Here is a 13,886-nt window from a genome sequence, read left to right as displayed (position 1 = left end):
TTGGTCAGTGACGTTGACTACAGGCAGTACCTGCACCAGTGGACCTGCCTTCCTGACCAGAACGACGTGATCCACGCGCGGCAGGCCTACGACCTCCAGAGCGACGTGAGTGCCCATAGAGATGTGCAGTTGTACTCTTACTATTTCATAGATAATAGCCTTATTCTGATTGTTCAATGCTGTACAATCACAACAGATTAATAGTTAGACTGTTTTCTTCAATTTTTTTGTGACTGCTATTACATGATTTTTTGCACTCTTAAAAGGTACTGATTTTATCTCTAAATTTTATAAAACTTTAGTTGATAATGTGTCTCATAATGCTTTTGGACAGGTGTGATTTGGAGAGGCTGGAGGATTTGTCTTTCTTGCTTTAATAGGACTTAGGAATAACTGCTGTTTGCTACCTCGGAATCAGGTGGCTTTTGTTACTTCAGTTTGGTTGAGTCAGCTTGGAAATTTGTTTAATTGGAAGAAAACTCTGTGAGGTAGCTAGTTAGAGGTTTTAGTGGCTGATTGCAAAGCAGGAGGAGTCAGAGTGGCTGATTTCCTGACCTGGCGTTGCTGCTTATCAGTTCCTCTTCCACTGTTTCACTTACAAGCTTTGGAGATGGGATTCCTGTTCCTTGCCTTTTGTCAATTTTCTTGGTAGGCAGCTTGGGGTTTTTTCAGGACTTGTAAACCATTGGAATGACTAGTGGAATAAGTGTTTTGGAGGGGACAGGAAGACTCTTCTAAGCTTTTAACATTCATCATCATTAACTGCAACTCCTGTCAGTTGTTTCTTCTTACAAGGTTTAGAATGTGTTGTTTAAGACCTGAACTACTTAATTTAAATTAATTTTAGATTTAACTTTACTTACGACACTGAACATCTCATGCGTATAAAAAGGATTCATCTGACTCTAGTTAGGCTTATAAAACACAATCTGCTTTGCATGGCTTAAAATAATTAAGATAATAATTCTAAACAATGTTTTCCTTTTCTGATTGTGTCACCCAGGCTGTGTACAAGTCAGACCTAGAGTGGCTCCGTGGAATTGGCTGGTTGCCCAACGACTCTCCAGAAATTAAGAGGGTGAAGAATGCCCAGGATCTCCTGAGTGACAACGTGTATCGGACCCCCATTGACAGTGTGAAATACACCAGTGTTGTGGATTCCCCAGATGTTGTTCTGGCCAAAACCAACGCTGAACAGATCAGCATTGTAAGTTCCAACCTCTTCAAAGCTGCTTCCACACCAGAAACTAAAGCTAATGGGAAATCTCACTGCTAAGATATAAAACAGATTAGTGGTGTTTTAAGTTTAATGCTTTTCCAAACATTTTACTCTTTAGAGATGATAGTTTGGGAGAGATTTATGGGATTTTATGTTATTGATAAGTGAAATTCCATAATTCTGATGATATTATGAAATTTCTGTTTTAACAGCCAAAATATAAAGAAGCCTGGGAAAAGGACAAGACTATGATCCACATCATGCCAGACACACCTGAAATCAACCTAGCCAAGGCTAATGCTGTTAATTACAGCCAGGTATGTTTATCATTCTCTTTTCTCTAAAATAGGATGTGAATTATGTAATTCTAAGATATTGAATCTCTTTGAATCTCACTGAAGTCTGTCTTCATACAGGGCTTGTGACATTCCCTTCCATCTATCAAAAATCCTTAAAGTATTCAGCTGTTTTAAAATAAATACTTGCATTCAGCTATTTAAAAATTATATATATCATGCCCCACTGAGGGAATATTTTATTGAAATGGATGAGAATCCAAGGCATATAAATATTTTTTACACTTTTACAAACTCCCTTCTGTGCTTTATAGGTTGCACAGCTTGTGTTGCATGTTTCAGAGGCAGCTGCATTTATAGTTAGGAACAGGAGTGCTCAAAAAATTTCATGGTATTTCAGCAAATAAATGTCTGGAAACTGTTTTTATAATGGCAAATTCCAGAGCATTCAGCATGTGTGTGATGTTTTATCTGTCTTTCCAGAAACAATATAAAGGAGCTTGGGATGAGCTGAAGATGAGCTATGACTTGAGAGCAGATGCCATTCCAATCAAGACAGCCAAGGCTTCTAGAGAGATTGCCAGTGATGTAAGTGCCAAAAGAGGCATTTCCCATGCTCCAGGAGCTCTTTCATGCTAGCTGTTAACTAATGGTGACCTCTGCTCTTGCCCCAGTACAAATACAAGCTGGAGCACGAGAAGCAGAAGGGACACTACGTGGGAGTGCCGGACGCAAAGGGAGATTCCAAAATCCAGTTTGCCCTGGACGTAGCCAAAGTTCAGAGCGAACGAGAGTACAAGAAGCACTTTGCCAAGCAGAGGACCCAGTGCCACCTGCCAGTGGACATGATGTCCATTGTGGCAGCCAAGCACGGGCAGACCCTGGTGAGCGACGCCGATTACCGGCACTACCTGCACCAGTGGATCTGCCTCCCCGACCAGAACGATGTCATTCATGCCAGGCAAGCCTACGACCTCCAGAGCGATGTAAGTTCACCTGAAACACCCCTTAAACACCCTTTAACACAGTTCTGTGTTGCCTCTTCTTATTCTGCTTCAGCCCTAAGGAGTGGGAATCTTTTCCTGAGTTCAGGGAGCTCATCTTGCTCTTTGTTAGAGTTGCAAAGTATAGGCCACTTATAAATTGCCATGTTTGAAGGGTGATAAATTCAGATGTAGTGCTCATGTTGGAATTACCGCTCCCCTTTTAACCACTGGAAGTAAATTCTGTTATTTCTGAATCTTGCTGGATTGTACAGGGAAGTGTAACTAAGAGCATGGACCCTGTTTTGTTTTGTTTCCCCAGGCTGTTTATAAAGCTGATTTGGAATGGCTGCGGGGAATTGGATGGTTGCCAAATGATTCCCTTGGAGTCAAGCATGTCAAATATGCTGGAGATCTCCTGAGTGAGGTAACCAAGTGTTTTTCAATACTAAAATTTTCTTCAGGGCTATTTGTCACTCAAAGTATTTTAAATGGTTTAAACGATGAGATTTTAAATGAAAAATGGAATTGCAGTATTTTCACAATATTCAGTGTGTATGGAGAGGTTTTTCTCCACAAGAAAGTCCTTGTCTTGTGTATCTATTCAGAATTGCTGTACTAGGCATCAAATATTCTGGGGTAATCTCTTCTTCTTTTTGTTGTGCAGAGAAAGTACCGCACCAAAGCTGAAACTCTCCCGTTCACTGCCGTGGCCGACAGAGTTGATTATGTCACAGCAAAGAACAGCACTGAAATCCGCAGTGATGTAAGTTTGCTCTCAGGTGTCTGGGCTGCATTTGACTTCTGTGATTCTGTATTTAATGTGCTTTTTCTAATGGCCTTGCAAATTCAGGGGTTGGTTCATTATTTTGTGTGTAAATTATGGTGTTTTCCCAGTTCTGTGGTGGTGCTACAAGGCAATCATTTCTTTCTGTGTCCTAGATTAAATACCACAAAGAATGGAATGAGACCAAGGCAAATTATACACTCACAGATACACCACAGCTGGATATGGCCCGAGAGGCAGCCAGAATTCTAAATCAGGTATGTGGTTTCTCACATTTTTTGTGCTTCTACTCACATTTTTTTAGGTATTTAAAAAACCTGCCTTATTGATAACAAGCTGAAGGAAGGATTTGTTATCCTTATACTTCTATACAAATTACATACATACAGTAATCGTTATCATTGTAGTAGTGTTGAATTCCTCATGACTTTTATTTCCCACAGAATTTATACAAGGAAAGCTGGGAGAAAGAAAAAGCCACTGGTTACCTCCTGCCTCCTGACACGATGCAGATCTCTCATGCCAAGCACTCAAGTGATGTCCAAAGTGAGGTAAGGATTTTTCTCATTAGGAAGATGAGGCTTGAAAGAGTTAAAGGCCTTGAAAATTCCCAAACAGATTTAAAAAGCTTTCCACCTGGGGTAACATCCAGACTTCCCATGGCCTATGAATTCCACTGTTCTCCAAATAATTCAGTCATCTTTGTGATTATGGGGTTTGGAGGGCTGAAGGTCAGATTCCTTCCACATTGACTCTTTCCAGAAACAGTCCTTTCAAAATCAGCTGAGCTGGACTTGTGTATTTTATAAATGTTAAATAATTGAAGTGATACTATGATTATAACATATATGGCTCTGATTTCACTTTTTGGCCTATCAAAACCTGTAGGATGGTACACACTTTACATTTTAAACATTTGCATAATGCATCATGAAATTATTACATGACTCTTATTTGGAATAAACATTTTGTCAAAGCAGTGTGATGTAAATACTGTAAATAAGCATCCACTCTTAAAACAATATCAATTTGTTGCCAAAATGAGACTAAATGCGCTTGTTAGGAAACATTTTCTAGCAAGTCTTTCCTCTTGTGTTAACAATAGCTTTTACTGAAAATTTGGAGTTTATTAGACTAGAAGATGACATATTTTGAACTGGAAAGTCCATGCAAAGTAGTATTATTGTTTGTGACCAGATTGTGGTCATGTACTGAAAACCTAAGGCTGCATTTGACAACTCCCTGTCTCGTCTGCTTTTTGTGTCAACAAACCTGAAGCCATTCCCAGGTTAAACCAGAGTGGATACAGCCAGTGCTGATTTTCTCTGTGTTTCTCCCCTCTCCCACCAGCTGAAGTACAAAGCTGAGTATGTCAAGCAGAGAGGTCACTACGTGGGAGTTGCCAAGATGAGAGATGACCCCAAGCTGGTGTGGTACGAGCACGCGGGCGAGATCCAGAACGACAGGCTGTACAAATCAGACTACAACAAAACCAAGTCCAAAATCCACATGCCTTCGGATGCCATGGCAGTTGTGGCAGCCAAGGAGTGCCAGAACTTGGTCAGTGACGTTGACTACAGGCAATACCTGCACCAGTGGACCTGCCTTCCTGACCAGAACGACGTGATCCACGCGCGGCAGGCCTACGACCTGCAGAGTGATGTGAGTGATGGTGCAGCCTTCCAGGTCCTTTCCACCTGGTCTAGCCTAAGGATATTGCCCACGGCACATAATCCATCCTGAGGTCAGTAATTTCTGTCCTTTTGCATTGTCTTTCTGATTTAGAACATCTATAAGGCTGATTTGGAGTGGCTTCGTGGCTGTGGTTGGGTCCCTCTCGATTCAGTGGAGCATAAGAAAGTTAAGAATGCACAGGAACTGATAAACAAGGTAAAGAGAAAATATTTCAGCAGTTCCATGATTAGCAATTCTTTCTCATGCCCAGTGTTTAAGACATTATTTCACCTCTTTGCAGAGAGCATACACTAAAGAAGCCCTGGAGAACTTTTCCAAATACACAAGCGTGGTTGACACTCCTGAGATCGTTTTGGCAAAGATGAACTCTGTCAATCAGAGTGATGTATGTACCTTTTTTATTAAATAAAAATTCATATAGAAGAATTAGTAGGTGTTTTAATTGCTTTTGCTTTCCTGGGATAAACAAGTGAGAAGTCTTATGAATGCACAACACAATATTGTGATCCAAATAATTTAACATTTTCCTGTTGGAGAAGATGGCATGCTCTGACTTAGAGTTTGCATAGATTTTTCCTATAGTAGTTGAAAACTGAGTCTAGTTCTTGATGAACAGTTCATGGAGTTCCTCTTGTTCCTAAAGTGTACTTGCTGAGCAGTATATTGAATTTTTCAAGAGTCCATGTGGATTTTGAGGTGACACAGTAACATTTGCCTGTGTCTTACAGTGGTTGGAATGTCCTACACAAGGTTATTACATTATGACACAAGATAAAATAAATGTCTACTACTAATAGATGGACTAATGGGAATAATGTGTTTCTCCTGTGGAATTAACTGTGTGTTTGTTTTCTCTTGCAGCTAAAATACAAAGAAACTTTTAACCAGGAGAAAGGCCAGTACATTGGATCTGATGATACTCCTGCTCTGCACCATGCCAAAGACATGGCCTTGCTCCAAAGTGAGGTGAGATCCCATAAATACCAACCTTTGAAAGCCACAGAGTGTAGGGTGGACTTGAGGAGCTGTTCCACTCTCAGCAGTGGCACTGGGAAGGTTATTTAATCCCTTTTTTCTTCAGCTTTCCCATTTGGATTGCTGGAATCAGGGTGATTTCTTTCCTTATTGAAGTGGTCTCAAAGGACAGCTGTGTGCTGCTTGGAATTCATAACAGCGTGTCAAAACCAAATGTGATTCCATCCAGTAATATCTTCTGAGACTACTGATAAATTTTGCATTTACTTTTTCTATAAGAAATGGAAAGGGTAGATGATTTACATTATTAAGCAGTTACTTTTGAGTACTCTCACTGATTGTAATGAGAAACTCCTATTTTTTAAAAATAGAAGTGATTACTCATTCATGTGAGTAGACACTTCATGATTTAATCTGAAGGTGAATATATTTAATATTTAACAAAATAAGTATTAGAAAAGTGCCATTGACACTGTTTCTTTAATAAACACCAATATTTCTTAAAGACTTTTCACAATTTTGATTATCTATAAAATCATCTTCTAGAGTTATCTATATTATACATAATATAGATATATATTTTATGTATCTATATATTTTTATATATTCATATTATATACAATATAGATATCTATATATTTATATATTATATATAATATAATATATATTTATATGATATCTATTTATAGATATTATGTTATGTTAATGTTATGTTAATGTTATATGTTATGTTAATGTTATATGTTATGTTAATGTTATATGTTATGTTAATGTTATGTTAATGTTAAATGTTATGTTAATGTTATGTTAATGTTATGTTAATGTTATGTTATGTTATGTTAATGTTATCACTTCTATACTGTACTTTTAAACCAGAGTTCATATCTATATTTTGGATATTTTTACTACTCTTCTGATATAAATATAATAAAGAAAGCAGAAATCAGCTCAAACTTGTGCTCAAGTAACTTCCTGAAGTGAACACCTGTCCTGTTTGTCTTATACTAAATGACTGGTCAAAACAAACATCCTCCATTTAATTTATTGGGAACCACTGTAAAAATAAAAATTAAATTAAAAGTAAAAATTCTGTGTTCCATGTCATATCCCCTGTGTGTATAAGTGGGAAATAGAATTGATTTTCTCATTAAAATCTGCATGTGCTTTGTTTGTCTAGAAACATTACAAGAAGGCCTGGGAGCTGAGCAAGCCCATTGGATACACCCTGGATGAGAAATACGTTCCACTCGTGGGAGCCAAACATGCAAACCACATCAACAGTGAGGTCAGGAGGGATTCCCCATTCTTTCCCTTTTCCCCCCACAATATATTGTTGGAATCAACATTAAAATTCCCACCTGAATATTTTTGCAGCTTAAATATAAGGAAATATATGAGAAGCTGAAAGGCCATTACCTGGCTGGGAAGGATATTAGTGATTTCCCCAGTGTCATTCATTCCCGGGAATTCCAGAAAATGAGGAGCGCGGTAAGGAACGAACGAGTCTGGAATGTTTTCCATTTGTTTTGTTTCACCATTTATTTCACTGATGAAAGTCACTATTTCATTACTTAAACATAAATAAGGCAAAGCTTAATAGAGTTGTAGAATCACAGGATCATTAAGGTTGGAAAAGGCTTCCAAAATCAAGTCCAGCCTTAATATAAATCTACAATATTATCAGTAAAAGCAATTTCAACATGTTTCTATTTCCTGAATGCTTATTTTGTATGTGGGTTTAATAATTGAATTTTAAATTATTTAGGAGATTGAAAAGGGATTTGTTTAGCTATTAGAAAAACTACAGTAAAGAAAAAAAAACCCACCTTTTTCTGTTTCAGTCTAAGGATCTGAGCAGTAAAAAATACCATGTGTGATTAATTTCCTTCACAAATAAAGGAAATTATTTTTGAGATCTTTCAGATTTTGAGTTGAAGTAGGAATTTAAGAACTGGAAAATTAAATGTACGTTTGGTGTGTTGCTGTTGTCAGCACTGCACATACAGCGTGTCATGCAGGACATAAAATCAGTGTAATCCCAAATATTCTATCTTTAATTAGATGAAAACCATTTGTAGAGCATGAGTTTTTTAACCCTGAAGACTTGTTAGTTTTCTCATCAGCTGTTAAACTGCAAGTGAAGGTCATTGTTGTCCTTCCAGAATTTCATAAAAATAAAAGGTGATTAATATCCAAGTTAAGTTTTCTATCCTGTTGAATCCCATGGGAGCTTAGCTATTAAATCCAGGAAACACATCTCAGACTACACTGTCACCTTTTAGTCCAAAATCCAAAGTTATACAGAAAATCACTTTTATTTCCTCTCACCTTTTTCCCCAATCTTTGCTTTTCAGCTGGCCTACAGGAAGAATTATGAAGACACCAAGAAAAATGTCCATATTCCAACAGACATGATGAACCATGTCCTGGCCAAGAAGTGCCAGTACATCCTCAGTGATCTGGAATACCGCACGTACTTCCACCAGTGGAGCTGTTCACCTGAAGAAAACGATGTTATTCACGCCAGGAAAGCCCAGGAGATTCTGAGTGATGTATGTTTATTATTTATTTAGAGCCATGGAATAGGCTGGGTTGGGAGGTCATCCAGTTCATCTCCTGGCCCTGAACAGGACACCCCAAAAATCCCATCAGGAGTCTGAGGGCATTGTCCAAACCCTTCTAAACTTTTGTGAACTTACTGAACCTATTTGTTTGACATCATAACAGCCTTTCCCATCATTTTTTCCCAAGTATCTTCCCTAATATTTAAACACAAAATTAATAACCAGCTTTAAATATTAAATATTTAAATAATATGAAATTAATAATGGCTGAAGGTTCTTAGCACCAATCACTGCAGTGATCCTTCTCTGTTGTAATTGGGAATGCTGGAATTAGCAGGGGGGCCAGGACAGCATCCAGAATCCTTCTGGATGCAGTGGGTCTGGGAAAGAATTCCCTTTGTTTGTTGGGGTTGTATCAGCCCATGGCTGAGAGAACAGTGCTCGTGTTCTGCAGTCAGTGGTGTCTCAGCTTGGGCCAACCAACCTTCCCAATAAATCTGAGGGTGAGTTAATTGTGTGGCTTAGTAGGATGCACAATTCCTTGGTTTAATTGGCAGAAGGAAAATTTCTTCCTAACCTAATGTTCTGTTCACTTCCATGCAGTCTGTGTATAAAGATGACTTAAACTGGCTGAAGGGACTTGGATGTTATGTCTGGGATACTCCACAGATCCTACAGGCTAAGAAATCCTATGACCTGCAGAGCCAGGTAAGTTTTCCTTAAATAAATAAACATTTATGTGTTTCTTTCTTACATTTATGATTCATTGGGGCTGACATGTCCTAGTCCAGAGCAGAATGAAGTAATTCCTGTTACATCAGAAATATTTTGTTTAAACTGTGAAAATACAGTCTTGAAGTTGCTTCTGTAGAGATATCACTTGTGTTATTTGAGGAGGAGAAAGTAAAGACAGCTGTGGTTTTTTAATTCCATTATTCCTTAGTTCATACTGGCTGTATATTAAGTATTTCTATTTTGTGACCTGTCACTTTCAGAGCTGATTTTAACTGAGCTGTAATCTTTTATTTCAGCTGTCCAGATACGATTTTAAAGGAAGCTGGCAGGGGATTTCCAGGTCATTTTCAGCACTAATGGGTATTTTGTTGGTTTTGTGTCCTTAGATAAAATACACCTCTGCAGGGAAGGAGAACTTCCAGAACTTCAGTGTGGTTACAGACACTCCTGTCTATGTGACTGCTCTGCAAAGTGCTGCCAACGCCAGTGAGGTGAATCCCCACCTTTTCTGCTCAGGACTGTCCTTCTGAGCATTGAAACAATCCACTAAAGCCAGCTTTCATCTTCCAGGTGAAATACAAGGAGGAATTCCAAAAAACTAAGGACAAGTACACAACTGTGGCTGACACAGTTGATTCAGAAAGAGTTCAGAGTTTGAAACATCTCTATAGTGATGTAAGTGTTTATACACAATTGTTTTTCTCTTAAGGATCTTTAAGGTGGGATTTTTTTGTTTTATTTTGTTTGTTCACTCTGTTTGAAGATAAACATCCAAACCAGGAGTTTCTCAGAGCTGGTGCTCTGTACTACCTGAGCTTCAGGGAGGTGTTGTATTTCAGGCAAGGGCCATATTTTCCAGCTGTAATGCCAGTCTTGGCAAAACACCTGGATTTATAAATTCCCTGAATAAATTCCCTGAATAAAATTACACCTGAACAAAATTAAAACCTCATATGAGAACAGACATGAATAGTTAGAAGGGATTTCTATCAACCTTTACATGCACTTGATATCAAGTATCACTTAATATCTTCTTTACAATACTTCGTGGTGTCTAAATAAAAGCAAAAGGGCTTTTGATTTCTATTGGGTGTTGGTAATTATTTACAAGAATTGATTTTCCACTCACAAAAACTTTCTATTTCCACACAGAATCTCTACAAGAAGGCCTGGGATAAAGTGAAGGCCACCAGCTATGCGCTGCCCCCAGATGCTGTAGCCTTGGCACGTGCCAAAGAACTGAAGCACAATGCAAGCATTGTAAGTGAATTCAATTCTTTATTTTTTTTTTATCAGATCATCTTTTTTAACAACTAAATCCTTCATGCCATGCATCTAGTATAGATATTTATATTTTTAAAACTTTAATTTACTTTTCCTTTTTAATTGAGATCTAATATGTATCTGTAGATAATGTTTTTTCTCTGATAGTCATTTGGGTAATAGTCCTTTGTGGCTTCTTGCCATGGGAAAAAAACAAAAAAAGTCAATTTTTATAGTAATCCAAACTGAAAATGTTAGAGTTTTTCTAGTCTAAGTTTCATGAGCATTCAGGTCAGAAAAACACCAAAAAATCTTTAAATGATGCTCAGTAAAACAGAAAACATCTTATGCTTTACTGAAGCTAGAATTAAGAGAGACCACTCCACAGATCCCTTTAAATGAAACAGCTGGAACAATAAATAAGTGCATTATTCTTCATCTATTGATTTTTAAAATCTTCTCATCAGCTGTTGTTTTACAACCTGATTATTATGATGTGCTTTCTTTGCCATTTAAGACAAAAAAAAAAGGTAAAATCCTGCTTTAAAGCCTTTTCTCTACTTGTTGGAATCCACTTTTTGCTTAATGATGATGAATTTTGTTCCAAAACCACAACTGACTCATTGGAGTCAGTTAATTGTTGCTTTTCCTTGCTTGTGCTCAGGTCAAATACCGTGAGGAATATGACAAGTTCAAAGCCCTGTACACCCTCCCCAGAGGTGTTGAGGATGATCCCAATACAGAGAGGTGCCTCAGGGTTGGGAAGCTCAACATCGATGTAAGTGCTGGTTCTGGATGTGTGTTTTCCTGATAAAGCCATACCTACCTCAAAAGCAGCCACTCAAAGAATCCACGTGCCTTGATCCAGACATCCCATTCCCAGCTGCATTTGGCAGTGTGCAGTTTTTCCTAAATTCCAGAATACAACCATAAATTTCAGTTTTAACTCAATTCCTGCATTATCTGCATGGCCAAACCTTTAGTGTAATATGGGAAAAATCCTCATCTGCCTCCTTTTAGCTCATCAGCACAATGAATATTGAACAAATCACATTTTACCTCCCTTGCTGAGGTTCTGCAAATTATTTTTAGAGCAGGCCAGATGTGCATTTTAGTCATGGCCAAAGCGATCGCTCTCGCACTGACATCCCAATGAAAACAGCAACGATTTCCTCCAAATTTAGCAACAATTTGTGCTGCAGCTTTATGAAAGCGTTGCTTTAACTCCACAGCGTCTGTACAAAGAGACCTATGAGAAGACCAAAGCCAAGGTGCACATTGTCCCAGACATGGTGGACATCATCTCAGCCAAGGATGCCCAGAAGAAGATCAGCGAGGTCGATTATCGCACGCGGCTCCACGAGTGGATCTGCCTGCCCGACCTGCAGGTCAACACCCACGTGAGAAGAGTCACCGACCAAGTCAGTGATGTGAGTCCCCAAATCACTTGTTCCTGGCTCACTTTGGAGAACATTCCTTCATTTGTGCTCTGTTGGAGGAAATGATTAAGAAAAATGTTGCTGGAGCACTCTGAAGTTGCCACTTGGCTTCATTTTTGTGGCACTTGGCAATAAATGGGTCACTGAGATGGGGCTTAGCTGAATAGAATCAGAAAATCCCAGAGTGGTTTGGGTTGAAAAGGACCTTAAAGCTCATCCAGTTCCACTCCCTCCCATGGGACACCTTCCACTATCCCAGGCTGCTCCAACCTGGCCTTGAACATTTCCAGGGATGGCGAGTCCACAACCTCTGTGCAACAACTTCAATAATTTCAGTATTGATAGTGCAGGCATTTGGGTCGTAATTATAATCATTAATTACAGTTCTACCCTGTCTGTAAATTGTCCTTCATTTGGTTGCATGAGGTGTGGAGACTTTGGAAATCTGTGAAAATCCTGGTTGGGCAAAGCTTGTCTTGAGCAGGTCAGCCCAGGAGTAGGATCTGGCAGTAAATCAGTGTCCAGTAGGATGTGCAGGTAGGTTTTATTTAAAAAAAATAATTAATTTTTAATTTATTGCCCAAACTGAAGCAAATTGAAGAAAAATTTTTTAAATTCCAGAAGGAATTGTTTTTATTTTCCTCAAAACAAACAGACAAACAAAACAACCCCCAAACCAAAACAAAGAAAACCAAACCCTGAAAACAAAAAAATCAAAGGAGTAGAAACCTTCCTTGCCATCATTTGTCAGCTGTGTTTTGAAATGATTTAGAAATGAGGGATTAGATCCTGGTGGAATTCTTACAGGTTCCTTCTCTGCTCCCTTAGGTGATCTACAAGGATGATCTGAACTGGCTGAAGGGCATTGGCTGCTTTGTCTGGGACACTCCCGAAATCCTCCATGCCAAGCAAGCCTATGACCTCCGCAGTGATGTGAGTGGGTAACTCTGGGATTGCCTCTCAGTCTTCTTTTTCACTCCACTGTACCTTCATTCCACTCCAGGTGTAGTCTGGAAAATGTTATTTATCCTTCTTGATTGAAGGATTCATTAAATAACAAGCCATAGTTGCAACATGCTTTCTGTTTCAACACTGGTTTCACTCATAAAATAGCTCAGTGATGAAATAAATAGTAAGTATAGTAAGTGTGATAATACAATAAATTAAATTAACAATTACTAGCATTAGTAATCAGAACTCTTGCATTCTCTCTGCAGATTAAGTACAAATCTAAGGCAGAAAAAATGAAGAAGGACTTCACTGTGGTCACAGACACTCCTGTCTATGTCCAGAATGTGCTCAGTGCCTTGAATTTAAGTGAAGTAAGTGTTTCTCTCACCTTGCAGCCAGTATTCCAAATGCTGTTAGCTCACCAGCTTTAGAAATGGGACTTTTAATATGTATTTAATAATTTAATTTTAATCACTGTTGGTTATCTACACCTCATTGTGGACACAATCACTAAAATCATTAATTGCCTGAAGCCAAAAAAACTTTAATCCATTTTTTTAGGAGCTGTTTCCATTGTATGCAAACAAAACACACTGTGAGAGAATGTGACAATTATGACTTTTTCTCTTTCCCAGGCTGTCTATCGTGGTGATTACAGGAGGAATGTCCAAGGCAAGATGATCCCTACTGATAAAACAGTGGATTTGGAGCGGGCATATAATGCCAACAAAATACAGAGTGAGGTAAGTACAAAACTGTGGGCTCCACAGAGTTTGTGACCCTGGAAAACCAAATTGTCTGGTTTTAGCTTTTCAGGTAAAGCTGCATGTCACTGCTCTGGAATTGAAGTGGGAAAATATCTTCATTTGGGCTATAAAAATTCATTTTAATGCATTTTTTCCCCCAGACATGGGGGAAATCTTTTGCCAGTTGTTGGAGAGATTCCCAAGATTGAGGGATTTTCCCCTCAAATGTTGCT

The 13,886-nt window shown here is 38.5% G+C and overlaps 1 protein-coding gene across 1 annotated transcript in view; it reads left to right on the top strand.

Moving 5' to 3' along the window:
- NEB (nebulin) overlaps nucleotides 1-13,886 on the top strand; it is a 94,348-nt gene that overhangs the window by 40,532 nt on the left and 39,930 nt on the right. Inside the window, exons 57-81 of the mRNA XM_033516201.1 lie at nucleotides 9-105; nucleotides 1,004-1,207; nucleotides 1,432-1,536; nucleotides 1,999-2,103; nucleotides 2,190-2,501; nucleotides 2,821-2,925; nucleotides 3,166-3,264; nucleotides 3,441-3,542; nucleotides 3,729-3,836; nucleotides 4,636-4,947; nucleotides 5,071-5,175; nucleotides 5,261-5,365; nucleotides 5,842-5,946; nucleotides 7,133-7,240; nucleotides 7,330-7,443; nucleotides 8,310-8,507; nucleotides 9,123-9,227; nucleotides 9,641-9,745; nucleotides 9,825-9,929; nucleotides 10,407-10,514; nucleotides 11,182-11,295; nucleotides 11,750-11,947; nucleotides 12,785-12,889; nucleotides 13,174-13,278; nucleotides 13,543-13,650. Of these exons, the coding sequence (XP_033372092.1) occupies nucleotides 9-105; nucleotides 1,004-1,207; nucleotides 1,432-1,536; nucleotides 1,999-2,103; nucleotides 2,190-2,501; nucleotides 2,821-2,925; nucleotides 3,166-3,264; nucleotides 3,441-3,542; nucleotides 3,729-3,836; nucleotides 4,636-4,947; nucleotides 5,071-5,175; nucleotides 5,261-5,365; nucleotides 5,842-5,946; nucleotides 7,133-7,240; nucleotides 7,330-7,443; nucleotides 8,310-8,507; nucleotides 9,123-9,227; nucleotides 9,641-9,745; nucleotides 9,825-9,929; nucleotides 10,407-10,514; nucleotides 11,182-11,295; nucleotides 11,750-11,947; nucleotides 12,785-12,889; nucleotides 13,174-13,278; nucleotides 13,543-13,650 (3,337 nt within the window). The remainder of the gene's footprint in view (nucleotides 1-8; nucleotides 106-1,003; nucleotides 1,208-1,431; nucleotides 1,537-1,998; nucleotides 2,104-2,189; nucleotides 2,502-2,820; nucleotides 2,926-3,165; nucleotides 3,265-3,440; nucleotides 3,543-3,728; nucleotides 3,837-4,635; nucleotides 4,948-5,070; nucleotides 5,176-5,260; nucleotides 5,366-5,841; nucleotides 5,947-7,132; nucleotides 7,241-7,329; nucleotides 7,444-8,309; nucleotides 8,508-9,122; nucleotides 9,228-9,640; nucleotides 9,746-9,824; nucleotides 9,930-10,406; nucleotides 10,515-11,181; nucleotides 11,296-11,749; nucleotides 11,948-12,784; nucleotides 12,890-13,173; nucleotides 13,279-13,542; nucleotides 13,651-13,886) is intronic.

Source organism: Parus major, chromosome 7 (assembly GCF_001522545.3).
Source record: "Parus major isolate Abel chromosome 7, Parus_major1.1, whole genome shotgun sequence".
NCBI lineage: Eukaryota > Metazoa > Chordata > Aves > Passeriformes > Paridae > Parus > Parus major.
Note: the sequence above shows the minus strand (reverse complement) of the source record. Positions and strands in the feature narration are given on the sequence as shown.